Here is a 26948-nt window from a genome sequence, read left to right on the forward strand (position 1 = left end):
GGTGGGCAAATTGATGGATGTGCCTATTAAATGTGCCCCAGTTGTGCCAGAGCATCCACACGGCGTTGCTGGATTGCTGAGTGGGACAGCAGCCCAGTTACGAGTGTCCATCACCCAGCACATGCCCTGGGCTCTGCTGGAGCCTGCTGAGCCTTACCTGCCAAGCCCTGAGCAGCTGTCAATCCCAGCTCTCTGCAGAGCAGAGGTGGGGAAGCTGGCAGGGCACAGGTCCCTGTGGCACAGCTGGAGTCCCCACAGTGGGTGCTGAGCACCCCTGAAGTCTTAGTGTGGGAAGGCTGGGGCAGCACTGGCCACTCTCCCACCCCAGCACTGCCTCGCCTGCCCCTGGCTCTGTGGCAGCTCCCAGGGATGGAGCTGTGGACACACAGGCTGCCCTGGGCTCCCTCAGCACCCAAAGCACCCCAGCAGGACCGAGCTCCACACAGGAGCCCGCTCATCCCCACAGGCAGAGCAGATGAGGGACCTGTCCTGCCCCTCCAGGCAGCAGCACAAAAGCATCGAGTGCAAAGTTTGTGTTTTGTTGTTCTTTTGTTTGTTTGACTGTACAAAGAGCAATAAAAACATCCTACACTCAGCAGAGCACTTGGCAAGAGAAGCCCACGGGAAGGCGCAAACCCAAGGCCACACCACGAGCGATTCCAGCCCCTCCTGTGTGTAGAGATATATATTTGCAGACTCTCTCTGCTGTGTACAGCTATGTACATACAGATGCATTGGCAAGTTGCAATCCAAAGGATATAGTGCACGAAAGAAATGAAAGGCAGATGCAAGACTGGTCATGTGCAAGGCTCAGAGGCCTCTGGCTGCCGAGCTGCCGGCTCAGCCCCACGTGGAGCCGCGGGAGCCTGGCCCCGAGCAGAGGCGGTGCGGGAACACCGCGGGCACTGTGCGGGGAGCTCTGGGTGTGGGGAGTCCGGGACAGGCGGCTCAGCCCGGCCCTCCCGGGACGGGGGGAGCCACGTGTGGGACACGGCACATTCCTGCTGCAGATGGGAAGAGGAGCGGCGTGGGAGCCCAGCGGGGTGGAGCGGGATGGGGAGGGCACGTGGGGCCGGGGCGGAAAGCGATGGGGCAGAGCAGGGAGCGCATGGCTGTCCCTTCACCCCCGGGGCTGACAGCACTGCCTGTGGCACTGCCGGGATGGCACCTACCCAGGGACACAGCAAAGGTCTCCCTTCTCCCCTGGCAGTGCTGGTCGTGGGTGACAGGACCCCTGGCACCTGGCCCTGGGCAGTGTCCCCTGTGGCTCCGTGCACTGTTCCTCTTCTGCCCCACGTCCTGCCTGCCACGGGAGAAGGAAAGCCCAGGCGTGGTGCTGCAGGGGACACTGCTCTGGGTCACTTGCCTGCCTGACCCTGGCGTGCTCCAGCCCCCACAGCTCACCTGCCAGTGAGGCAGGTGGCACTGGGCACGCTGGCAGTGCATTGCCATGGCAGTTATGGGTTGTGCAGTGCTCTGCAGGGAGGCTGGAGGAGGCAGTCTCAGCATGACAGAGCTGCTCAAGGGTGACAGAGATGTCCTAACTCCAGGCCTGCTGTTGTGCCTTCCCAGCAAGTGCCCAAAATCTCCTCTTCCTTCCAGCAGCTCTTCGACCCGAGCAGCCTCAACCCACCGCTCCCCACCACCTCAGTCTGACACATCAACAGAACATTTTCCATTACAATTGCCCTCCCCAAGACCGCAAAAAAGTCAGCCCAGCGCCTTTGGCTGAGATGCTCAGACTCAAAAATAGCCCAGGAGGCAGAAGGGTACATCCCTTGCAAACCAGGAGCCATTAGTGGTTCCAAAACACAGCAAAGCTCTGAAAACCCGTGTGGGCTCATGGTCATTACCCGGCCCTCAGCTTCCGAGCAGCCCGGGACAGTCCCTGAGGAGCACGAGCTTTCTGTCTCAGCACCCTCAGCACTGGCACACAGAACTTGCAAGGAGGAGACTAGCAGCTACCAGGATGCCTACTGGCATCCTCCTGGGGATGGGAACACCACTGCCTGTGCCCCAGGCACAGCAGGAACACCTCAGGGATGAGCCATGGCCCCAAGGGCAGGGGGCCACTGGCCCCAGCTCCTGTTTTCCATTGGGACAGAGCACAGACAACTGGGCATGGGGCTGCCCAGACCCCTCTGCCCCTCCTGGCACCCCCTGCTCAAGTCCTTCTGTGTGTGGGGACCACACCGGTCCCCCCTCTCCCACACCAGCTTGTCCCCAGCACCTCCTCACAACTCTGGCACTCAGCAAGGGACAGGCTGGTCCCAGCTCAGCCTCAGGGCAGCCTTGATGTGCTTCAGCCCCCCTCCCCAGCCCTGCCCACCAGGGCCAGGCTCCAGGGACCTTCTTCTCTCCGCGCCCTGCTCCCGGCTGGGTTGGGTATTTGGATGGAGGGAGGGATGCTCTGGGGAGACAGAAATCCTTGCTCTGGGAAGCACATCGAGAGGGTCACGCTGTACAGGGGTGAGGAGGGAGGGGCGGGCAGGGGGGCACTACTTGGTGCCCTCGTCCGGGTTGCCTTCGCCGTCTGTCTTCCCTTCCTCCTCCGTCTTCTGGTCGTCCGTGTTCAGCCTCTGCTGCTTTTTCCGGCGCACACATTTCACCACCATCAGCACCAGGATCACCACGGCCAAGAAGCCGCCCACGGAGGCACCCACGATGACAGCCACCGTTGAGTCGTGCTTTGGGGGCTCTGGGGACACAGGACACGGGCTCAGGGCACACAGCCACCCCCTGGGAGCAACTGGGAGTGGGCAGGGCTCTCGCTCCCAGGGCCAGGGAGCAAACCCTGCACGAGGCAGCTGCAGAGGGGACACTGACCTTCGGTGAGCACCTTCAGGCTGATGCTGGCGTAGCCCCGGTGCCGGTCCGGGGGGTTCAGGACGTAGCAGTTGTAGATGCCCTCATCCTCCAGCTGCACGTTTTTGAGGGTGAAGGACACGTCGTACTTGGCGGGGTTCCCCGTGAACTCCACCCGGTTCCCGAAACGGTCCAGCTGCTTGTTCATGATCTTCATCCGGAACTGCAGGAACTGGGCAGCCGAGTGGGAGAGGAGGTGAGACAGCACTTGGCACCCCACGTGTTCCCTCCCCGGCTGGGCACCCCCCTCCCTGCACGTGCTGCCCTGTCCGGGACCCCAAGGGACACACACGACTACTTGGAGCTGATCCCCAGCCCCAGTGAGACTCACCAGCTCCTCCGAGCAGTTACTGCACTCCTGGTATGTCCAGTTGAGGGAAAACTGCTTGTTCTCCACCTTGTAGCAGGAGTTGAAGGTGCAGGAGAGCTTCACCGAGGTGCCATTCAAGGCACTGATGGTGGGAGGGGCCATGACCTCCATGCCCAGTCCCGGGGGTGCTGCCGGATGCAGAGGAGTTAGGAAGGGGCACAGAGCTCACCCTGGGGCCTGGCATCACCTTCCGGGCACATCCACGCACACTGCATCCAGCCAGGAGTGGGATTTCCTTACACAGCAGTGACAGGCAACAAGGGGAGCAGCCCCAGCCCTGGCACAGTCCCTTGGTTGGACAGGAAGAGCATCATCCCTGCTCTGCCAGGGCCGATGACCCCTGAGTGCCGTGCCCGGTGCTGACTCCTGCTGACTCGCAGCCAGCCCTGCCGGTGCCCGAGGCTTTCCTGCTGCAGGATCCATAGGATCCATAGCGCCGTGCAGGGCTGGATGCAGCGTCAGCACACGGGGCCCGGCGCCACATCCGCCCTGAAATTTATGGCTGCGCTCATCAGATTTCATTCCCAGCAGGACATGGCACGGCAGCGAGGGCTGGGACCTGCCAGGGCTGGCCCCAGGGGCTGCAGGGGGAATGCAGATGCTCCCCCCTCCCAGCAGTGCCCACGCAAGGGTTCTCCAGCTGGGAATGACCAGAGCAAGATCTGGGTCACTCCTGGGGGAACGAGGCCAGTCCCTCCTCCCCAGCCTGGCTGTGGCAGAGAAACAGGGGCAGTACCTGGTGCAGCTCCCAGGGCAGGACTCAGCTGGGACATGGGCAGGGATGGGGTGTCTGTGACCTGCTCAACTCCATCCCTGCAGCTCCCCTGGGGTGCTGCCTGCCCCAGCAGCACCCCAGACCCAGCGCCTGCAGCCTGGAAAGGGGACAGGCTCCTGTGCAGCCAGTTGGCTGCAAACATCCAGGCTAAGCCCTGAGTGACATGGGGACAGAGAGCCCTGGGAGGGAGGGGACGATAAAGGGGGCCTGTGGCATCCCACAGGGTGGGGACAGTGACACCGCCACCACCAGCTGCTTTCGGATCACCTCACCTCTCCCCTTGGGCTGCTGCTCTTTGCTCTCAAACCTTCTTCCCGAGGTGCTGCCGAGTCCAGCCCTGCGGCCGAGCTGGAGGCATGTCCAGGCTGCTCCGCTGGCCACTCCGCTCCGCCTGCAAGCAGGGCAGGAAAGGGACCAGGCTCTGCAGCCAGGGAAAACAGCCTTTCCCAAGCCGCAGACACGGCTGCTTCTAGCCACAGATCTCGCTGCAAGGTGTGAACCTGCAGCACCCTGAAGCTCTCTGGGGGCAGGCGGTGCCCTCAAGTATGGCCAAGCCCTGGAGACGCTCCTTGCTGTGCTGGCAGCCCAGGTGAGCACCCTCCATCCACCCCCAGAGCAGGGGGGGCTCCCATGGGGCTCAGGGAGACAGGGATGGGGACGAGTCACAGCGCCCAAGGAAGGAAGAAGTGTCCTGAGCCGGTGCCACAGCCTTGCTGCCCCATCACAGCTTTAGATGCTTCCAAGAAAACCTCTCAGGGGTGGGAGAGAAGAGCCAGGAGCTGGTCTGTCTCAGCAGGCCTGGCTAGGGGTTGTCCCTGCATGGAGTCATTGTCTGAGCACTGCTCACACAATGTGTGCCTGCAATCGGGTGACCTGGCTTTGTTCTGTGCCCTGAGGGTGCCCCCAGGGCTCTACAGGGGGATGAGATCCCACCAGGAGCAATCCTGTTGCCCCAGCCGGGGAGACCATGGCCTGGCAGGGCTGCACCGCAGCCAGAGGGTCCTCACGGGCAGCCAGCACGTGGTGGGCACATGCCCTGGGAGCACCCACGTGTGTGGGTCCAAACTCTGCCACTGCCCAGCACTGGGGGACAGCAGAAGTGGGGGAAGAAGCCCCTAAAGCCCCCGGGACCGACCGTCCAGGCTGCGTCCTTCGGCGCCGCGCAGGCTCCCAAACGCTCCGTCACGCTGCACCCTGCGCCCAGGGAGGTAAAATCACAGCAGCCTCTAAAGCAGACCTCACTAGGTTTTGTATCCTCCTTTCCCAGGCTCTCTCCTCAGGGGTAAGGCAGCCCATCAGGAGCTCCAGGACAGCGCGAGCAGCACTTCAAAGAAGTGATGCGTTCCCGTTCGCGATCGATACCGACCCAAAGCTGCTGACACACGCTGCTGGCTGCGGGGCAGGACGCAGGGGACACACACCCCCCCGGCCCGTGCAGCACTGCCAGCCCGGTGCCCGCTCCCCCAGCCGCCAGCCACCACCCCAAGGACAGCCACAAGCCACCGCAGCCACCCACCACCACCTCCCCGGCGAGGCGCAGCCCCCGTGCCCGCGGCAGCCCCCTCCTCTCCCCGGCATGCAAACAGCGGCCAGCGAGCGGGATGCACGGCTGGCTCTAGGAGAAGATGCAGCCGCAGCATAACCCCCCACACCCTGCCCAAAAAGCAGGTCACCCTGGCTGGTGGCTCTCCGCAGGGTGCATGCTGGACCACCTCCGTGCCCATCCCTGCGGCTCAGCGCTGGCTCCCTGCGCCGGCACGGGCTGGGGTGTGGGGAGGGGGGCTCCTGGCCAGGCAGGGGGGTGCCTCCCCAGCTGGCTGCATGCAAGGGCATCCGGTCAGACACTTACCCAGCGAGAGCAGCAAGGTGAGGCCAGTGAGGAACAAGGTGGGCTGCGGGAGCCAGGCTTCCGGGCTCATTTTTGGAGGATTTTTTGTGTGTGGAGAGGACGTGGTGGTGGCGTGGGTTTTGGAGGTGGTGGTGGAGGGTTTTTTTTTTTTCGAACGCCCGGGTTATTTGCAGGTGACATATAACATTAGAGCCGCTTTATTTCCACAGCCCAATATGGCTGGAGCGGAGCTGGGGCGAAAAAAAGCAGTAAATGCTGTGGTTGGTGGATTGCAGCCGGCGGAGTGGGAGGGCGGAAAAATTTTCTCCTGAACTGCAGGCGACAGCTCCTGGCAACTCCAGCTCCGTGCTCTCCTGGCGGGCTGTGTCACACGGTGGGTTCCCCCGGCCCCTGCAGCCCCCCTGGTTTCAGTGGGGCCGTGCAGATGTGTCCCCTTGGCTCTGCTGGAGGCTGGGGACCGGCCCCGCTCGCACCGTCCACGGCAGCAGTTCCTGTTCAGCTGGGCCCGGGAACATTGGAAATGCCCTCCTGGAGGGGGCTGATCCAGGCTGGGAAGAGCAGAGGGTCCCAAGGAGGCAGCCTGCACAGCGGCCTGGTCAGCGTGCCCAGGAGGTGGCACTGCCACGGGCAGGTGACCTGCAGCAGGTAAAAGCTCTCCTGCTCACCTCCCTTCTCCCAGGCCACTGCAAGAGCAGCTCCCTCGCTTCCCAGGGGTGCCAAGCTCTGCCATTCCCCCAGCAGCATGCTCTCCCAAAGCAACAGCCCTGCTCACCCAGCCCGTGGGACAAGGAAGCTCTGCCCAGCAGTGACAGAGCTACAGAAAGTCTTTGATCCCATTGGCACCATCGGACAAGGAAGTCTTTGGGCCCTGGACTCCAAGCCTGGCCTCAGGCTGCAGAGGTGGGAGCAGGAAGGGGTTGACATGGCCTCATGGGGACCAAAGGCAGAGACAGCAGCTGCTCAGCGCCCTGGTTCTCGTCCCCTGGGACACAGGGAGGGGGAGTTTGCTGAGACAGCATCAGTGGGGAGAAAGGCAAGGGATGCCCTGGAGCCAGGGCACATCTTGCTTCCTATGCACCTGGGGAGGAAGGGATGGGGCAACAGAGGGGCTCTGCTACCTGACCAGCCTCAGGAGGGGAAACAGGACAGCTGGGAGAGAAGGCATCAGAGTGGCAGGGCAAACACAGCAACCCTGCTCAGCGAACACCCTCACTGCACACACAGCAGTTCCCCTGCATGCTGGGCAGGCAGAGCCCACTCTGCTCTGCCACAACAGCTCCCACAACCCCATGACGGCAGCAGAGGTCACATGTGACCCTCCAACACCCCAAAACCAGCTCGGGCTGCTGGTTCCTGCTGTGATCCCATCCCTCTGCCTCCCTCCAGGAAAAGAGAGCAGGGTGTCAACGTGAACCAAGGAGGAGCAGCAGCGCTGCAGTCTCAGCAGTGGTGGGAGGTGGAGGGTCCCTGCGCTCCCTCCGCACCTGGAGGTGTCAAACATCTATATATAGAGCAGGAGCAGCGCCAGCACCCTCTCAGATGCTGCCCTGGAGGCCTGGGGGGGTGTGCTGGGCTCCCCACCAGCCAGGACTGCCTGTCCTGGGTATAGGGTGGGTGCTCACCCATGGCCAGGGACATGAGCACACACACACTGCCTGCAGGGTCTGTCCTGCTCCCCTCCACCCCTGTCCTGCTGCAGAGGGACCCCCTCTGTGGCCCATTTGGCTTTACTGCTCCCTGGGGCCAGCTGGGCAGGTGCCCTGTGCGAGGCTGCACGTGGGTGCAGGGGCTCCCAGGCCCTGGGCCGGGCAGCTTTTGGACATCACATGCTTAAGCAAGAGGTAAAACGAAGACAGGAACAGGGAAGAGTCCCTGAGTTTTATTATCTCCAGAATAATACCATAATGGCCCCTACTGCATATCCCCCCTTGGAGATCCTTGTCTCAGGACCAGGCTTAAAGCTAGAGAGCATAGAGGCTGTGCCCACTGTGCCCCCCTCCAGAGACCAGGGGGCAAGAGGAACAGGTCTCCCCTGGTCCCCTGCAGACAGCTGGGGTGGGCCATGCCCCAGCAGTGCCCTGGCATGGAGCACACAGTGAAGTGTCACCAGTTCTGGCCACCCAAAGGGACAAAGGTGTCTTGGACACACCTGGCTAAGAGGCTTCATCTTCCAGCACGGCTATTTCTCCTGCTCTGGAGCTCGGGGAAGTGGCTGCTCTGGTCTGCTGTGGGGCTCCTGGCTTTGTCCATCACCTTGTCTCTCCTCTCCCATCCATTCTGCTGGGATCATCCTCTTGGACAGCTCCACGTAGACTCCGTTCTCCCGGCAGTGGGAGGGGTGCTGCCGGAGCAAGGGACAGGGTGTGAGTGTCACCACAGGCACCAGGGGCTGTTTGGAGGGGGAAGGGGGCAAGGGATGCTGCTGCCTGGCACAGGGAGTGAGGGGTCAGGCCTGGATGCCACAACCCTGGCCAGGGGGCAGTGATGTGGGGGATCACACCAGCCTGCTCCTCACCATGGTTATGTAGGTGTCCTCAGCTCTCCTCTTCTTCTTGGCATCCTGTTCAGCCTTGGGTATCTCAGCTCCAGGGATTGAGCAGTAAAGCGCTTCCTGCAAGGGGGAATTGGGATGTTTGGAACTGGGCAGTCCCCAAACACACAAGGGCTGCCTGACCCCACTCATAGGACAGGCACCAGGAGCCATGGCTGTGTCTGGGCAGGGAATGGCACCTCTTGCCTGGCCAGTGTGGGATCCCCTCCCTTGGCCTCCCCACACGCCCGACCTCAGTGCTCCCTCCAGCCCCAGCTCTCACCTCTGCTTTGCTCTTGCTGTTTCCAATCCTCTCCAGGGCTGTGTTGCCTGCAAACCTTGTGGGAAGGCAACAGCAGTGTCATCTCCAGTGAGAAGCATCGCCTGCCCCTCCTGGCCCTCCCTCCCCCTCCCAGGACACTGGAATCCCTTTGCATGTGCCTCAGCCAGGCCATCCTTGCTGCTGGCCCAGCCCAGAAGGCTTGGGAGCCAAGGGGGGACTGGCCAGGGCAGAGTGACACTAGATGGCAGCAGGAGCCTGCACCCCACACCGGGGGAGTTGAACCCTCATACCTGGGAACCTGCCCTGCACGGGGCAGCTCAGCGTGATGCCTGGCTGGGGACACCAGCACAGGGAGGTGCAGGGAGGTGCTTTGCTCAGCCCCATAACCCCAGAGCCAGCATTGGTACCTCTTCCTCACGCAGAGCCCGGCCAGGAACGCCACCACCACGGCCACACAGCCACAGCCCACCACCGCCGGCCAAAACCCGGAGTCTCTCAGGGGTGCAGCCTCCTGGGCACCTGCTGCCCCTCGTCCTTCTGGGGAGACACCAAGGCAGGGATGGCACCACGGGGACCCCGGCCCTGCTGCAGGAGGGCCGTGGCAGCAGGTCTGAGAGCCTTCAGGATCTCTGCAGCCCCTCAGCACGAGGGAGCAGGGGAGCAGTGGCAGGGACAGCACGCACCTCTCTGTGCCGGGGGGCTGACGTGCAGCACCGTGCGGTTCTTGAAGATGCTGCTGTTGAGCTGCAGCCGGATCTCACACTCGTAGGTGCCGCTGTCGTTCACGTGCAGGTCCCGCAGCCGGATGGAGCCATCCCGGCGGGAGAGGTCCCCTTCCCACTGCGCCCGGTGCTTGAAGCGGCCCGCAGGGACCCCACGGTTGCTGTAGTAAAAAAACACCACCTCCTCCTGCCAGGGCACAGGCAGCGTCAGGTCAAGGGAGCCCAGTGGCAGGGCACTGCCCTGTGAGCCTTCCCTCCTCGAGAGCCTTCAGGTCCTGCTCTCTCCCTCTCCCCACGGAGCAATTGCTGCTCTCAGAGCCCAGCTTGCACCCGGAGCGCTGCTTCCCCTGCAGCCTGGGGCCACGGGGTGTCCCACCACCACACGGGCAACCTTCCTCCCCTCGTGGAACCTTCCTCCTCTTGTGGCCTCGGTCAGGCAGACAGGCTTCCCCACATCCTCCCCAGAGCTGCCTCACCCACAGTCCTCCACCACAGCCCCTGTGTCCCGCTCCACCACCCACCCCCCGATCCCGACCCACCTGAGTGCCGGCCCCTGCCTTGTGTATCCAGTCCACCTTGCTCACGGTCCAGCCCTTGTTCTCCAGGTCTAGGAAGTGGCACTGCAGCAGCACAGAGTCCCCAGCGCTAGCTTGAAGCTGAGGCTCTGTGAACACCCAGCCAGACCCTCCGCTCCGCTCTGCCGGGGACAAGGACAGCAGGATGAGTGCGGGGAGCAGGGCCAGGTGCAGCCTGCCCGTCCCCATCGGTGTCTCCTCTCCAGGTGGGCCTGGGGCTCACGGCACCGGCCAGTCCAGAGGCAAAGCCTCTCCCTGAGCCCTGCTCCTGGCGTGCCCGGGATGTGGGGCAGCACATCCTCCCGCCGCCAGACCAGGGGCTGCCGCGCTCGCCGGACAAGCCGCGCACAAGGGAAGTCGGGAGGCACAACCCCAGCCCTCCAACGCCTCGGAGCCAGAGCCTGCAGCTCCTGCAGGGCTGTTCCTGTGAGTCACTGGCTGGGAGAACCTGTGCCGCCCTCGTCTCTGCCAGGCCAGGGGCAATTCGGCCGCTTCACGCGCATTTCAGTTCCTCCTTCACAACCTGCCCATTTGGCTGCCTTCCCCTTTGCTCACAGGCTCCAGACCTGCACTTGTACTTGTCTGGCCACATAACTACAGTTTGGGGTTTCTAGAGAAGCTGGACAGTGGGAAAAAAATACCAAAAGAGAGGAAGATCAAAGAGAACAGAGCTGACACAACCAGCACGAAGCAGCTGCCGGCACGCTGGGCTGCAGAGCGCACAGTAGGAAGGGGATTAAAGGTCTCTTCCAAACTAAATGATTCTGTAAAAAAAGTGGGCCAGAAAATGCCTCTGGAGCTCGTTGAGAGACACCCTGCATGCTCCAGAGCCTGCACAGGCACTAGAAGGAGAGGCTGAGGCTCTGGCAGTTCTCTGTTGAGAGCTAGGGGAGCTGATTCAGCGAGGAGCTGCTCTGACAGGTCTGCTTGTCCTCGTGTCTGAGCCACTCTGCTCAGCCTGTCCATGAGCCACAGAGGGCTGGGCCCTGGCCAAGCACCAAGTGCTTGTCTGATGTCCTGTAAATAATAAATGCAAAGTGCTTCCCAAACAGGTTCTTTTGGTCCTGACCAGCTGCAGATCTGTAATGACAAATACTTGCCAGCAGAGAAGACCAAGGGCTGAGCTGCCTCAAGCAGAGCCAAAATCAATACCTTGGAAGCCTTTCCCTCTATTTAGACTTGGTGAAGCTGTTCTACTTCTTTCAAGGCCTTGGAGCCTGGCTAAGTACAGGACATATCCAGGGATGCCATTGCAGTTCGAAGCCTATATAAATGTGAGGTCTGCAGGAAGGGAAGATGCAGCACCCAGAGACCAGAGGATTCACTGGTACTCAGGTCTTACAGCAAAGGCAGAGGGGAAAGAAGGCAAGGCAAATAAAACTTATAGCTTACCCAGCCATGTCAGCACCAGAGTCAGGCTCAGCAACACCTCCATCTTACTCTGAAAAGAAAAGCAGATGTGACACAGGCATCAGGCTCCCCTGGGGCAGGACACCAACAGCTTGCCACCAGCTCAAGGTTAGAGAAAGGCTCTGCTGCCTGATGTGCAGCCTCTCAAGTTGGGAGCTTGAAATTCAGCCAAGCACAGATGGCAGACACCAGGTCTCTGGTTTTTGAGGCTGCTCTGAGCCCTGGACAGGAAGAGCGAGTGTGAGGAAAGGGTTCAGCCTGAACCCCTTTGTGTTTCCCCCTAAGTCATGAATCTTTCCGGTGGTTTGGGGTCGAGCCTCTGACATCTGAGCAGAGATGTTCACAGGAGTCAGCTCTGCTCACAGAGCAGTGGGATGTTTTGAATACTACAGAATCAGACAAGTTTGGTTCTAAAAACGCAGACCCCCCTCCTCCAGGACTAACCCCCCCTGCCCCAGGGTGCTGCACAGGGAGAGAGGTTCTGCTGGAGCCTCTTGGGCTCTGTTCAGACAGTGCCACGTTTGGTCACTGGATTCAGCCTGACCTGCTGCACATCTCTCAAAATAAAGCTGACATTTCCTTTCTACACCTCGTGGATATATCCTGCAGCCCAAGGAAGGATTGGTTGTCATCATCAGGGGTGTGCCAACTGGTGTTAAAAGGAAGGCAAAGTCAGTACCCTGCTTGCTGTGTCCCTGCTCCATGATTCCCAGCTACGGCCATTCAAAAATGCTAAACACAGGTAAGGGCACAAAGTTACTGAGAGAAGCTCTCCTGCCTGGAGAAGCTGCACGTGGCAGTTGGATTTGAGGCTGCCATTACCAGCACGTGTTTTCCAGCACAGGCATTTTCGCTGCAGAAACAGAAAGACAAGAACTGAATCATCTCTGACATCTCAGTGGCTTCATCGTGCAAGGGAGAGGATCTTTACACCAGCCTCAGGCAGGGATTACAGGCCCAGAATTAGCTACTGGGTACCTATGGGTCTGTTCCAGGCTGAGGGAGTCACTACAGCTTTGCAGTCAGAGATGTAAAACCCTCTGCCCTTGATCACCCTCCCTTTTCCACAGACAAAAATCCTGCAAAGGGGCAGCACACCTTCTGGAATTGTCTCAAATCCCTTTCAAAGCACAGGGCCCCCCCAGGGGTCAGGTTTCTGGTGGTGGAGGGACAAGCTGTGGTTTGGCTGTGCTGCTGCAGCTCTGCTGTGACACAGTTTGCTGCACGCACGACCTACAAATACAGCACTGCTCCTGCTCAGCTCCAGAGCTCAGCTGGGGCAGCACAGCTCCCTGCAGGAGGCCACAGCATCCTACTTTCCAGAGACACTGCCAAAAAATCCGGCAGAGCTGCACCCTCCCAGGAGCACCCCCACACAGGAGCCAAGAGAACAGCCAGCTTAAAGAACAGTCCTCAGCACCCTGAAACCTGGGATTTCCATGCTCAGAACCCCCTAAGCTCCCTGCAGCTGAGCTACTGAGGCTCTGGGCCTTATGTGCCATCAAGCCCTTCCAGGATTTATTACCCTGTTTTTGAGAATAAACTCTGGTCCTGCCTGGGAACACATCTTTGCAGGGTCTCCCCCCATGACACACACCAGTCTGTGGGTGTTGTGATGCACTAGCTGGAAACAGCACCCACTCACCCTGCTGTTATTTTATGGTGCTGACACATCCAAATCACCTTTAGCAAACAGACTGGGGGAAAAAAAAAGACACAGATATCATACAGCCTTCACATTTCCCTTATTTTTCACGTGGCATCTGAATCTCCAGCACTTCTGATTCCCTGGTTATCTTTTCAAGGAAAAAAAAAACAAAACAAAAGTAAATATTATGGCAAAAAATACTCACCCAGTGTGGCTTGGGGCAGTCAACTTGTCTTGCATGAAGGGTTCTTCAGTGGCAAACCTGGAGTACCTGAATTGGTTGTTAATAATTCGGAGTATCTGAACCAGTTGCTAAATCATCTTGACATTGCATGTGCAAGATATTTCTCCTGCCAGACTTGGTTCCTTCTCTCAGGTCCAGCTTGGTGACCACTTTCACAAGCAAGAGGAAGTAGATTAACAAATCAGAATGTGGAAGGGCTGCAACAGAGAGGTCACACAACAGCAGGAGCATCCTGGCTGAGAGGAGATGATGGGGATGCAGGAGCTCCAGGAAAAAACACCTCACAGGTACAAACTGGCTCAGCCCCTGCTCTTCTACCGTGGCAGAACAACCTGACCAGTCACTATGTGGGAAGGCAAGGATGGAGAGGTGCCTGGTACACAACCTGTGCTCCCCCCGGTTTGTTTTTGGGGATCAGAGCTGGTTAGAGAACCATCCTTGCTGCAGGATCTTGTCCTGATGAGGCATCACTGAGTAACTTTGTTGGACTTTACTACTGGTGCTGCCAGGAGCCCCAGCCCAGCAGGCACCTCATGGGCTAAAGGACCCCTGTTCACACCCCTGTCACAGCTGTTCCCTTCAGAAACACCCCCCAGCCACTGATTCAATCCACTGCACACCCCCCAGGCCCTCGGAGAGCCCGTTTTCACCCTTCCTCTTTCTCTGAAACACCAAAGCAACTCCTGTTCTCCATTCCAGTATCAGTGGCTTTCATGGCACACCAAGGGATTTCCACATGGGTGACAGAGCAAGAGAAAGCTCAGCCTCACTCAGGCTGCACATCACTCAGTGCAGAGTGTGCCTCCGAGGGGGCACTTCAGCTCTGCACCAGAAACGTTTGCCCAGGGTCCAGCCTGTTGTTTGCAAAGGAGTCCCAGCTGAAGGTAAACACTTTGCAGCAAACAAGTCTTTCATTTTCCCCAAGAACTTGCGTGATGTGTGACCTCTGAGAGTGGAACAACAAAGCCACTTCCTCCAGGCTGCATAATCCCACCAGCAGCCTTTCTCAGGAAACTTCTGGCCCACAGAGGCATTGTGTCACCAGGAAGCACAAACATTTTAAATATTACTTTATAGCAGGCAGGAGAAAAATGTATTTCTCCATCTGGAGATGGAGCTGACCTGCTTCTCAGTCAGGAACCTCACACACCTGAAACTTGCAGCCACCACAGAGCTGCCAAAGGGGGGACTCGGTACCTGTTCCCTTTTGGGTTAAATCTGTTCCCTTTACCCATCACCACAAGACAATTTTTATACCCAAGCAGCAACTCAGGGCGGCAGTTTTATGAGTTCAATTATATTTAACCAAATAAAGTTATCCACGGGCCAAAATGAAATAAAGCAGTTTATTCGTAATGGCACATCAATATCAGCAGTAAAATTGCACCACACCTGTAAAAGGAGAATATTTGACCAACGTCACACAGGGGAAGGAAGCAGCAAACAGCAGCTCTTTAGGGATTCAGGGATTCCACTGCTCTTTGTCATTCATTAAGGGACGAGGCTGGTGAAAGAGGAAATGCTCTTCCTTCAGGGGAAGCAATGCTGCATGAGTGGCCATTTCCCTAAAATGGTACCCAGGAGAGGAAGAAAACAACTACTGCAAACAGAACAATGGTTTGGGCAGTGCTCGAGTCCATGGTTGAGGTAGATGGGGTTGTGTGTCCCCAGATACAGAGTCCCCATTTGCACTTCTGATTAAAAAAAGGTTTGTTTTCTATGAATTGTGCTTCACCTCTACAAGGAGAGGGAGATGTAGCCAGTGATGCAGCTGATTATACCAAGAAACAGTCAAAAAGCAGTAGGTTCTCTTCGCTCCCAGGATGGCAGATAACCCTTCATCAAACAGGTTTGAGCATCAGCAAATACATTCCAAAAAACCTGAGAATAAACGTCACCAGTCCCCAAAGATGAGCAGCCTAGAGAACTCTGGAGCAGCCTGTCCTTCAGGAAATTCCGTTTCAAGGGCTCAGGAAAGGAGGGATGTCACCAAAAAGTCAAAAAATTTGCAAGTGAACCAAGACACGTTGGCAGAGGGCTGGGAGGACACAGCCCGTGCAGCTGCAGGCACTGAGGCTTCTGTAGGCACTGCACAAGTGAACTGAAGAGATTTCCCTTTTCCCCAATAAATTAGAAGCATTTTTTAAAAATCATTATTAAATAGAAGTGAATTATCCCAGCAGCATCATTCTTCCAATCTACCAAGAGCAGAGCACATCCTTCCACCTGCACTGGTTGTCCAGCAGCCTTCGGAAGTACCTGGCCCTGATTTTCAGTGCTGCCATTTTGTTCTTTCTCCACTGGTTTAGCCTTTCATCAGTATAGATCTTCCTCATCCGTGTCCTAAACAGGGAGCATGGGGAGAAAAATTGAGACTGTGTGTGAAGACATGAGTCAAGTCATGAGTTCAGCAGAATGCTGAGCCTGCTGGGCTTCTGACAAGAGCCTGAACGCTTCCCAAAGTGCTGCTGTGCTTGAGCAGGCCAGAGGACTGGCACAAACACTGGTAAAAATGTATGTAAATGTATATATATATGTATGTATAAGCACTTGCAGCTGAATCTGTTTGACTCCTCACAGACACACAGACCAACCACCACAATATAACCAGCACATCAAGTGTGTTTGAAGAGAAGCAGCAGCTGAAGTTCAAACCAAAGATGAGCCATAAAGTGCAGCACAAAGCAAAAGCACCACCAATCCCTGCAGAGAGCAGCACAAATTATTGTTTTTTCAGCTACAGCAACCACTTATTTTCAGAGCCCAGTCGTCTGTAATTCCAACCACAGGAGACATTTGCTGGCGTCCCCTCGAGCCAGATCTGCAGCTCCCAGCTCTGAACTCACTCAAATTCCTCAGCTCTACAGGGGAAATCTCACTGACTCTCCAGTCACTTTGAGCCCAAAGAGGTTTTTCAATGGCTTTGCAATTCCAGTTGTTTGGTAACACATTAAGCATGAAAAAGCACATTACAGAAACCTCAAAAATGCAGAATCATTAAGGTGAGTGCGGCAGGATTCTCAGCCACCTGATCAGACAAGTATTTCAATATCAGAGCAGAGAATCAAATCTGACAAAATACTCAACATGAAAGCAGCAGGATTATATCACTCCAATTTGACTCCTCTCAAAGGATGAGAAGACATTTTTAAACTTTTGAGATCTCCCACTGCCTGACAGCATTTCTGTCACCAAGCTGGGGCTCCATCCTTTCCCATCTCTCCACCTGGTCCCTCCCTGCTTCCCAGCATGTCACCTTTCCACCTCTAAGGCCACTTCCCCTTTGGCACAAAGCATTTCCTACTTTCTGCACCTCTCCAAACCCTTGTTCCCAACACTGCTGGCTTGTAACTGCTGTGTCTTATGTAGAAATGTAAATATTCAATATTTAACTTACATAATTGCTTGTTTTCCATTCTGTATCTAACAGAAACCATCAGCACATGCCTGTCTGAAGGCTCATGCATTTAGGACATTTTAAATCGCTGGCATTAGAACAGTGAATGAAGCAACACATATTTAAATACTCCTTAGCATATGTCCTGGCTGTGTATAAGATATGCAAAGGTGCCTCAGGTAAGTTTGCTCTACAGGACACCGTGGAAAAAAATGAAAACACTCAAATTACTCTGGAATGTGCCACACTGGTGGCTGTGGCTGCTGATCCCAGCACACAGCACTCACACAAAACAAGGGCAGCAGGTGGCAAAAACACTCAGTGCTGTCAGCACAAGGCTCCTGATTCACAGGAGCTGCTCATGGGTAGGAAGGGAACCAGCAGAGGTAGAAACAACAACACACAACAAGGCACAACAAACAAAAAGCCACAAAGAAACAAACAAACCACAGGGGTTTAGAAACATTCTGTTGCAATGTAAACAGGGTGAAAGGAGGAAGGTCTCCAGAAGAGCAGCAGGGCTGCACCTCCTCTGCAAGGAGCACAGGGCATGGGGTGTCCCTGCCTCCCTTCCCCACCACAGCATTGCCAGCCCCCAGGCTGGTCCTGCAGGGCCTTCAGACAAACTACACAGCAGCTTGCACTTAAATTCTGGTTTTCCATCTTAAAGCCACAGCTTTGGTTTCAATAAAGTCACACGAAAAATCGATTTGGTGGATCTCGAGACAAAACAAGGAGATTAAGCCCAGCTCTTTGGGACACCTCCTGGACATCCAGAGGGGTTATGACAAGCTCCACCTCCTTAGCACCTCCTGTGAGCATCAAATTTGGCAAAACCACAGTGAAAACACCAGCTTTCACTTACCACGCAGTTCAGACACCACGCCCTGAGTTTCCCGGAGCAGCCCGTGCTCTCTGTCTGCTCAGGCCTGCAGAAAAGGCACGGGATTAGATTGGACTCTTCCTCCCAAAACACACTGATAAGTCCTACAGGCTCTGAATTCTATTTACACCACACGGAATCAAAGGTTTTTCATCGTGATGAAAAGCCTTTGATTCTGCACAGCAAAACCAAAGAGAATAAAGGCTGTCAGGCCCCTCATTCTGAAGGCAGATATTTCACGTCAGTGCCACAAAGAAGAGAACAAGAGCTGCTATTTGGCTGGGGAATCTCAAAATTCCAACCAGAACACTGAAACAAAGCAGTAAAACCTCATTCTGCAGTGGATTGCAGTCCTGGGTTGCAAAGCCAGGTGCAGCTCCTGCAGCAGCACTGTTACCTGGCTGTTCTCACTACTGACCCTTCCAGAGTGGAATCCTCTCCAGTGCAGAGGGGAATTCAGTCTCCAAGGCTCCTTCAGTACCTGGCACTTCTGCTCAGGCCACCACAGGGGAACCAGGTAGCATTATTGGGTCTGTTCTGATGTTATGGACACTTCATACCAAAATGCAACACATAAAGCCCACGTAGGCAAAATATCTTGCTGACTCAGGCCGAAATAAATCCCATTACAGAAGTGAAAGACTGGCTAACCCTGAACTGCTTCTGTTCCGTGGCTCACACGAATGACAGAAAAAGGGGATGTACAGCACGTGATTCATGCCCCAGCCTGGGGATCTCCCAAAGCTTTCTGAGTGCTGAATGGTGCTCATGGAGAAGCAGAACCAGTGACTGAACCACAGACACTGAGCACTGTGTGACAAAGGACAGTGGAGGAACCATCCTCTGGCCTGTGCCGACAGGCCAAAGTGGAAGGACAGGCTTTGGGCTGCAGCCAGAACTTACTCATCAGACACCTCGATGGAAGACTTCTTGTAGCCACCTTTCCTTTTCTCCTTCAGCACTCTGAATTTCCTTCCCATCCTCACCAGCAGCAGAACGACCACGATGGTGGAAGGGAGAAACACGGACAAGGAGAGCAGGGCTGCCGAGGTCAGCTGGAAGGACAGGCCTGTGGGGACACACCGGCATTCCAGCAGTGAAACACAGGGAAAGAAAGGGAGACAGAGCCCTCCTCAGCCTCTGGGACAAACAGAGGACACAGCTCGGTGGCCTTCTCACGTGAAGCACAGCTGGCAGATTGGAGACAGCCATCTCTGCCACCAAATCTGTGGGACTCCTGTCACAAACCCAGCCCAGGCGGGCGCTTCAGATGCAAAGAACTACAAAGGAAGGCAGGTCAGACACAGTTCCATCAGCACGCCTGAGCTGCAGATTTGGGGCAGGTCTGGCACGCAGGGCAGATGAGGAATTGAGTGTTACTGACAGTCAGTGCTTGTGATGTGGGTGTTATTTTTAGGCCAATATTTCCTCGTCGTTTAACTTGTTCCGTTGCAATAGGGGGAGGCTGAAAGTGCTGAACAGAGGGGACACTTTTGATTTCGGTTATCACCACAGCTCCCTCTGTCCCCTCCTGCCCCAAATAAATTCAATAGCTCTCAATGTATTGAGCTGAGAAGGCAGGGCTGAGGTGACTCTTACTGAAAGTTTAACATGGAATTCCAGGGAACATTTTCCACGTGATGCTCAGACTCCCAGGATCCCGACAAAGCCACAGTGCAGCTCTGTCCCACAGATGAGGCCAAGCCATGGAAATGGAGCCTTACCCCTCTCTGTAACCTCCAGCACAGTCTGGGGGATGTTGTGGTACACGTCTGGAGGATTCTTTACATTGCAGAAGAACGTCCCATTGTCACTCAGCTCGGGGCTCTGGAGAGCGATGGAAGCGTCACCGCTGGCAACATTCCCGACCCAGGATATCCTGTCCTTGAACTTTCCCACTGTTGTTGGGTATGGAACGGACTGGTAATGGAAAACCTAAAAGGAGGCAAAGGCAATAGTTGTGCCAATAAAACACTCGTCCAAGAAAGCAAAGAGGACTGAAATCATAAAGGAATACACATTAAGAGGTCAGAAAGAATACTTCCTATGCAAGAGAAATAAAGCTACCAATCAGATCTTCACAGTCATACTATGACTACAGTGCACAATGCAGCACTTGCAGCAACCCCCAAAACTCATCTGCCTTATCATCATTATACTATTTTGCATTTACATAGAATATTTTTCCCCAAAGAACACCAAAGGAATTTCACACAGGAAAGAAGGTGACAATGAGTCCCAAACCACAAAGTGATGCAGCAGCTCAGTAAAGCAAACAGAAAATTCAGATTTTCAGCAAGCACAGAGGCCTGGTCAGACTCCCTGTTCCACTTACTGTCTCCATCGGGCCCCCAGCGAGGGGTCGGTATGTCCAGTACACCACGAGGCTCTCAATGATGGGGGAGCTGGATTTGAAGGAGCATTTCAGCAGGGCTTGCTCACCAACGACAGCTATCACTTTAGGATTGGCTTTAATTTCCAGGGAAAGAGCCTTGCAGACACCTGATGGAACAGGCACAAAAGGCAAGGATTAAGTTACCAGCCAGGCACAGGAGTGTTGATGTCCCAAAAGTATCAACACACGTGCAGGTCAACAACAATTCAAAGGCTAAAGCAGGGCAATAATGACATCCTCCACAACAAAATTTGAAGGAAAGCAGACAACGCCCATGACCTACTCTCTGCAGGGCTGGAGCCTGCTTATATTTAGATGTGGAGATAAAGAGCTGAGAAATGGGATCAGATGCCTCTCTGAGGAGTTCCAAAGTCCCAGCTTTAGGTGCTTTACTTTAAGGCAATTTTGGCTCTGTGTGTCTCGCCACAGCCCCTGAATTCCACGTGCACCGGGGTCAGGAGTCACCCCGCAGCAATAAGTGCTCTCAGTTCTCGTTTCCAGCGTGTGCAGTCCCTCCTGCCCGGCGCTCAGCGGAGCATCGCTCACGTCCTGCCCTTCCCAAACCTCCCGCTCCCGGCTCAGGAAGGAGGAGACGGGAACACTGGGCAGGAAGTTCTTCCCTTATGGTTGCACCTTATTCCGCTGCTGGGCGGGCTCCGAAGGAGCAGGAACGGGTTTATAATTCCCCGCCGTTTCCAGCGCCCCGCACGGCGCGGCCGGAGCCACCCGCGGCCACCCCCGCCCCGAGACGGTCCTTCCCGAGCCCCCCACCGCCCCACGGACCATCCACCGCCCCCGGACGGCCCTTCCCGAGCCTCCCACCATCCCCCGGAGCACCCACCGCCCCGAGACAGCCCTTCCCGAACCTCCCACCGCTCCACGGACCATCCACCGCCCCCCGGAGCATCCGCTGCCCTCGGAGCCGCATCCCGGTCGTTCCCTGCCCGGTTCCCACGCGGGACCCCCCCCTTTCCCCGACCGGACCGCGGGCAGCGCCTCTCCCGTCCCGTCCCAGTCCATCCCGTCCCGTCCCGTCCCAGTCCATCCCATCCCATCCCACTCCAGCCCCCGGAGCGCCCCGGTACCGAGCAGCAGCAGCAGGACCCCCCGCGGGAGGAGGCAGCCGACGGCCCCTGGAAGCCGCATCCCTGCTGGGCTCAGCCCCGGAACATGGCGCTCACCTGGCGCAGGTGAGGGCGGGGCAGCCCCAAAATGGCCGCCCCACCTGGGCACACCTGGGGCGGCCGCGCGGCCGATCCGGGGGCTGAGCGGAGGGTCCGGACACCCCGAACTCCCCAGCCCCGTGTCGGGGTCGGCCCCTAAATCCCTCTTCGGCACTTTTTGGGTGCAAACCCACTCATTTGGTGCCTGGAGCCGGGGGGAGGGGTCCCGGGTCACAGCCCCCCTACTCACCATCGAGGCTCTCAGCAAAGTGCCTTTATTTGTGACACAGGCGGTTGAAAATGTGAACACCCAGACAGGTAACGTGGCCAGCACGTTACAGGTTATAAAGCCATAAAGACACTCTTCAAACAAACAGGGCTCTGTTTTGATTTGGGGCTCGTTAAATATCACAACAGTTTCACCTGGGGCTGGTTAAAAACCGTTACAGCTCTGCAGGATCCACCAGCTGGGGCCTCCTTTGCCTTAATTAAGCCTGTGTGAGTACAGGGCATGGGCTGAGGGAGCGCAGGTGTGGGGGTCACCTGGGCAATCAACAGCACTTGGAAGAAGTGGGATATTGCTGCTGTTGTTGGAATCCCAATCCCCTACTGCTGCAGCACCACACTGAGTGGGACCTCACACCACCAAGCATCACCTGCTCAGGGATGTCTCTGAGCTCAGAGACACTGCTAGACAAAATTCTGGGGTGCCTATGACAGTGGGTGTAAGGCTGCTGAGTGGGGGAAAGAAGCATCCTGGCTTAGAGAGAAAGGGTGAGGGGGCTGGAGCCAAAGGGAACACGGGGCAGTGCTGGGAGTGGGAGAAGGAAAAGGAGGGGAGCCACAGAAGGCAGTGACCTCAACCCCCCCAGAGTTACAAAACCCCCCAAAGCTGCAAGAGATGGATGTGGAAACCACACTGACTGGTGAATGTTACCCTAATAACAAACAGCACACACTGCCCAGCTCTAACACAGTCCATTTAAAGTAAAAAAGAGATTTAAAGTACACTTGTTGAAGCAACTGGCTGCTCCTCTGCTCTCTCTCTGGTCAGTCTCTGTTTTCGTGATGCCAGGGAGGATCTCAGGGGAGGAAAAACAGGGCAACACAAAGGCACGTTGTGATTTTTAAGGTGCAAGAGTGCATCTGCTCAAACACTTCCAAATCCTCGCTCAGTCAGACATCTTGGTGCTTTGTTCAAATCTTTTGGCATTTTTTTCATCTCCAGAGCAACTTTCTTCACATTCCGCGGGTGTGAAGGTGAAGTTCCTCGTTCGTGGGGCAAGTTCCTCCTGCTTTGCTTTGCTGAAGGGAATTCACAACTCGTGCAGTGTCACCCTCTTTCCTTGCCAGACTTTCAGGTCGAGCAGAGGTACCACACTCACAGCGTGGGGCGTCTGTAATTCGCCTTTGTTCTAACAGCCCAAATTACAAGCTTTCACCATCTGCTTTGGAAGTACCTAAGAAGAAAGGTTATAAAGAAAAACAAACATTCATTACTCAGGGTTATTGCTGAAAACAAAAATAATGGAGGCAACTGCTGACCTCAGAAACCAAGCGGGTAAAAGTTACCCTGAAATGTTTAAGCAAAGCCAGCAAATATGGAAACAGCTCCAGTCTTCCTGCAGCAATTTTTAAACAATAGAGATTAAATGAGTAAAAAAGCAGCATTCAAAACTGGCAAAAGGAAATTAATTCATTCCTCTTTATCCACAAAGCAGGAATGCCATGGGAAGCAGCAACAACAGCTTTCCTACAAATGATCCTCGACACTAGGGAGGAGAAATCTCTTGTACAGTTAAGAGGCAGCTTCTCTCCACTGCCTGTTCAGCTGTGAGTCTCTCCTGAAGGATCCCCAACAGCAAAGTGTTACTGTGGCCTCAGCTCTTTCTGCTTATGGCCCCCATGGCCTGTTGACTGGGAATAGCAGTGAAATACCTGAGGAAATCTGTCTTAGAAAGTCTCCAGTAACACCAAGACACTAATTAGAGATGGATACCTGCATTGTATACACCAATTAGACCTTTAGTCTTCTAATGGACTGGGTTCCTTTTCTTCTCTCATCTTCAGGCTCTCCTTTTCTTTACTGTTATTAAAAGAAAGGGTGGGGGGGAAAGAAAAAAAGCCCAACTGAGTGTCAGATACCCTGAGCAGCAGGATCTGAGTCACACATGGCACAGATAAGGGGTCACATGGTGAGATGGGTGTGCTACACGTATGGTGACCACAGTGCCAGGCCCAGGGGATGGGGATCACCTGCAAAATACCACCACAGGAATGAGGAGCCACTGTGAAGGGCAAGAGCCAAGGGAGGGCTGCAAAGCTGGTTCATCCTGGGGCTCTGCTCTGCCTGCAAACACGCAGCCAATTGCTGCTAATTGTGTTGGCAGCTTTGCATTGTAGATGCCCAGTGCAGGGGCCAAGCCAGTAATTCCATTTGACAAGCTTTCCCAGGAGCCCTTCCCTCCCTCCTCTGTCCTCACAGTTCAGTGTCTGACGCCCCAGTCCTCTTCTCCTGCGCTTTCTGGCGTCGCTGTCGACAGATAATCACAGCTAACACCACGACGATCATCAGGACAGAAGCAGATCCGACGGCCACGGCCAGGAAATGGATTTCTGAGAAACTCACTGCGTGGAGAGAGACAGGGACATGAACCAGAGGGACACACGGGGGGCTGTGGCAGGAGGAATGAAGCTGGGAACCTCCATCTGTGAACAGAACCTTTCCTTAGGCTCCTTTTTTCCTCTGTATCCATTAACCACCCTCATGCTTTACACTTACAATCATTTTTTTCTACCATAGTTTTCCCAAACGTGGGAACTGGTGAAGTTCACAAGACCTCTGGGGGTGGTTCTTGGCCTCTCACCTTTCTGCACGACCCGGAGTCGCACTTCCCCGATGGAGCCATAAACATCTGGCCAGTTGGTCACCTGGCAGGTGAAGGTGCCGTTGTCGGTGGGCTGCAGGTTCCAGATGATGATGGAAACGTCCTTACGCTCCACATTCCCATCCCAGGTGACCCGGTCCTTGAACCGCCCCGAGGGCGGCTTGTAGGGCTCCTTCAGGTAGTAAAACACCTGCAGGGATCACAGACACACGGAATGGCCTGGGCTGGGGGGGACCTTGGAGATTCCTGTGCCCTGCAAGTCCTGCCGGGTGCAGGGTGTTGGCAGGCATGGCTTCATCAGGCCACAAACAGTTCAACCCTGATCACCCAAAACTGAGCATGAGAACGTTCTTCAGCCAGGGTCTATAAACAGACCTCACTGCTCAGGTTAGTCGTGACAGGTGACAGAGGAAAGGCCCCAGTGCCCAGAGCTGTGGGTCTCACATGTGGGTGCCCATCCCCACTGGGCTCACCCAGTGCTGGGCCTTGGGACTGGTTTGTTGGGGCAAACCAGTGTGAAATGGAGAGTAAAGATCTCAGCTCACCGGCTCGTGGGAGCTCAGGTCCTCGGGCTGGAAGTTCCAGGTCACGGAGAGCTGGGAGCTGACTGGGCTGCTGCTGGAGAAGGTGCATTTGAGCCGCTGGTTTGTGCCATTCACAGCAACCACCTCCTCCGAGGTGTAAACTTCCACTGCTGCTGCCAGCCAAAGTGCTGCGGGGAAAACAGAGGGGTGAGAGGCCATAATCACTGCCGAGGTGTGAACTCATCACTGCTCCTTATCAGTGTGTAGTCTGAGCCTTATCTAGCCCTGGAAATAATTGTCTGGGGCACAAAGATAATTCCTCAATGGGTGATCCTGTAGATTTCTTGGGAAAATCAGTCCTGCCATTAAAACTGGACTGCTGAGACCCAGCAAACAATGGCTATTTCCCATGCTAGAACTTTCTTTATACACTTTGTACTCTCAGCAAGGTGAAAACTGCTCTTACTGATGGAAGAAGGGCCTGTTAGAGGGTTAACAGCCCAGCTGGACAACTGTGGTCAAATACAGTCAGGCTGAAGAACTCTAGAGGAAATCCTCAAGGTAAATGTGGCAAAGAAACATCCTCTGTTAACCAAACCAGCACAGCTGCTGCTTCAAAAATAAGTGTGCCAGCAAGGCACAGAAAGGAGGAAAATGAAAAATAGGAAAACCAAAGGAGTTCTGGTGAAAAAGAAAATAATTATTAATCATTTCCTGTCACTTTAGGAAGTTAACTTGCCCCTGTATGATCCAAGCCAAAAAAGCTTATCTAAGGCTGTAAAATCTGGCTTTATAATAAAGACGTATTTGAAAGTAATTTATAACCAAAGACTTCCTTCCAAATAATCTCTTATCTCAAAGGGGGAAATATTTTGAAAACATTAAAGGTATTCACATTTGAAAAGCTTCACTGGCAGAGATCATGTTTCTCATCCAAAGATTCAGTGCCAAATCTTTTAAACTCCTTTAAAAAAGAAAAACCGTGGGAAATAAGACTAAAGTACTTTTTTTTCAAGACAGATTACATCCATGAGCTGATGCATTTGGGAAAGGAGGACGTGCTATTCTTAAAATCCAGTGTTCTGATATAAACCACTGAAAATTCAAGCGAGTTTATTGTCAGTCTGGAATTGTTGCTGTGTAAAGGATCCGAACCCGGGGCTCCTGAACAATCTCTGATTGTTTAGGAACAAAGGTAGCAAAAAAAAAAAAAAAAAAAAAAAAAAAGTCTTGGACTAAAGTTCAGATTCCCGTCAGGAGAGAAAAAGACGTCGTAACCCGAGCTCAGAAGGAGCTCGAACACACCTAAACCTGTCCGAGAAGAGACTCAACCACGTCGTGTCACCGCCAGCGAACCCCGGACAGAAAGAACCGCAGCACAAGGACGGGAGAAAAGTCTCTGCCTTCTAATGTAAGGGATGGGAAGAGGAGAGGCAGGATGGCAGCGAGGCCAGGCAGGCAGGTTTCCTTTCCTTACCTGGGAGCTGCGCCCCGAGGACGAGCACAGCACCCGCCCAGGCGCGGCCGCGCATCGGGGACACCCGTCCGTGCTCCCGTGCCAAGAGAAATTCCCTTCTGCTTCTCGAAAACTGGGTGGAGGATGAGTTTCTCAAAGTCTTCCCAGCACAGCAAGGCCAATTCCTTCCTCCCAGCTTGGCCTGCGAGGCCAAGAGTGCTCTCAGTGCTCCCAGTGCTGGAGTCAGCACTGCCTGCCCGGGCACCGTGGGAAGGTGTGGCAGCACCAGGCACTTCTGGGTGTAAAACAGGGAGATTCTCAGGGTAAGATTAATTTCTTCTCCCTCCCATATTCCTTTGCTCTTTTGTGTTGCAACCTTTCCTCCTCCCAGCTTCCACCTGAAACCACTCCCCTCTTGTGGGAGGTAGCTGTGCTCCTAAAAGAAAATTTGCCCGAAGGTGTTTGTAGATGGCTCAAAGGAATGAGGGCCGTTTGTTTGGCAAAAAAACCCAAACCTGAAAAGAGTCCAAAAAGAGCAACTCGAACCAGACTGTGGCAGCAGTGTGGGCACAAATCCAGAGGATGGAAGTGTCCCACAGATACCTACAGTACAGCACAGAGACTCTTGTGCCTGCTAACACGCCTCTGCTAATGGCTCTGAGACACCAAGTATCTCTATTTTCACGGGAATAATTTGGCCCTGTATTAACCCCTCATCACTGCATCTCCCCAGATTTCCATTCAGTTGCCATTCCAAAACATCATCTCCTTCTCTTTCATTGCCACCCTGGATAAACATCAGGCTGGGGGATTGTTCTGGTTGTGTTTAAAGCACTGCAAGGCAGCTCCTTAGCAGCCAATTTGCATTCACTTCCTATTTCTGCACAGGACTGGGAAGAGGGTCTGCTCCCATCTTTACTTGCAGACTTTTAATAATCTTCATCTTGTTTCAAACATGTCCCTCTCACACT

General features: G+C 55.2%; 4 protein-coding genes across 8 annotated transcripts; all 4 read right to left on the minus strand.

Moving 5' to 3' along the window:
• Nucleotides 1–667: 667 nt before the first annotated feature.
• SCN2B (sodium voltage-gated channel beta subunit 2) lies at nt 668–6110 on the minus strand. 2 transcript variants are annotated; one of them, XM_017809608.1, is made up of 4 exons: nt 5860–6110; nt 3197–3363; nt 2827–3037; nt 668–2698 (listed from the first exon to the last, which is right to left on the minus strand). In XM_017809608.1, exons 1-4 carry the CDS (start codon nt 5927–5929, stop codon nt 2499–2501), a joined length of 648 nt encoding a protein of 215 aa, XP_017665097.1. In that variant the 5' UTR covers nt 5930–6110; the 3' UTR covers nt 668–2498. The 2 variants fall into 2 exon arrangements, with proteins under 2 accessions (XP_017665097.1, XP_017665098.1); XM_017809609.1 differs by lacking the exon at nt 5860–6110 and adding an exon at nt 4283–4724.
• Nucleotides 6111–7665: 1555 nt separating this feature from the next.
• On the minus strand, nt 7666–13491 carry JAML (junction adhesion molecule like). 4 transcript variants are annotated; one of them, XM_017809602.1, is made up of 9 exons: nt 13233–13491; nt 13025–13076; nt 11362–11410; nt 9934–10091; nt 9356–9581; nt 9080–9209; nt 8673–8727; nt 8375–8470; nt 7666–8200 (listed from the first exon to the last, which is right to left on the minus strand). In XM_017809602.1, the coding sequence occupies exons 3-9, from the start codon at nt 11402–11404 to the stop codon at nt 8039–8041; spliced, it is 870 nt and encodes a 289-aa protein (XP_017665091.1). In that variant the 5' UTR covers nt 11405–11410; nt 13025–13076; nt 13233–13491; the 3' UTR covers nt 7666–8038. The 4 variants fall into 4 exon arrangements, with proteins under 4 accessions (XP_017665091.1, XP_017665090.1, XP_017665089.1 ...); XM_017809601.1 differs by lacking the exon at nt 13025–13076; XM_017809600.1 differs by lacking the exons at nt 11362–11410; nt 13025–13076; nt 13233–13491 and having other exon boundaries at nt 9080–9206; nt 9934–10226.
• A 1127-nt stretch (nt 13492–14618) lies between these two features.
• On the minus strand, nt 14619–21121 carry MPZL3 (myelin protein zero like 3). Its single transcript, XM_017809607.1, has 6 exons — nt 21032–21121; nt 19887–20053; nt 19276–19486; nt 18455–18620; nt 17534–17597; nt 14619–15614 (listed from the first exon to the last, which is right to left on the minus strand). Exons 1-6 carry the CDS (start codon nt 21090–21092, stop codon nt 15588–15590), a joined length of 696 nt encoding a protein of 231 aa, XP_017665096.1. The 5' UTR covers nt 21093–21121; the 3' UTR covers nt 14619–15587.
• Nucleotides 21122–21770: 649 nt separating this feature from the next.
• Nucleotides 21771–26288, minus strand: MPZL2 (myelin protein zero like 2). The gene is made up of 6 exons (XM_017809612.1): nt 25999–26288; nt 24543–24709; nt 23977–24187; nt 23593–23737; nt 23109–23195; nt 21771–22569 (listed from the first exon to the last, which is right to left on the minus strand). The coding sequence occupies exons 1-5, from the start codon at nt 26051–26053 to the stop codon at nt 23135–23137; spliced, it is 639 nt and encodes a 212-aa protein (XP_017665101.1). The 5' UTR covers nt 26054–26288; the 3' UTR covers nt 21771–22569; nt 23109–23134.
• Nucleotides 26289–26948: the final 660 nt, after the last annotated feature.

This window comes from Lepidothrix coronata, unplaced genomic scaffold, assembly GCF_001604755.1.
Source record: "Lepidothrix coronata isolate B3197 unplaced genomic scaffold, Lepidothrix_coronata-1.0 Scaffold27, whole genome shotgun sequence".
Classification (NCBI taxonomy): Eukaryota; Metazoa; Chordata; class Aves; order Passeriformes; family Pipridae; genus Lepidothrix; species Lepidothrix coronata.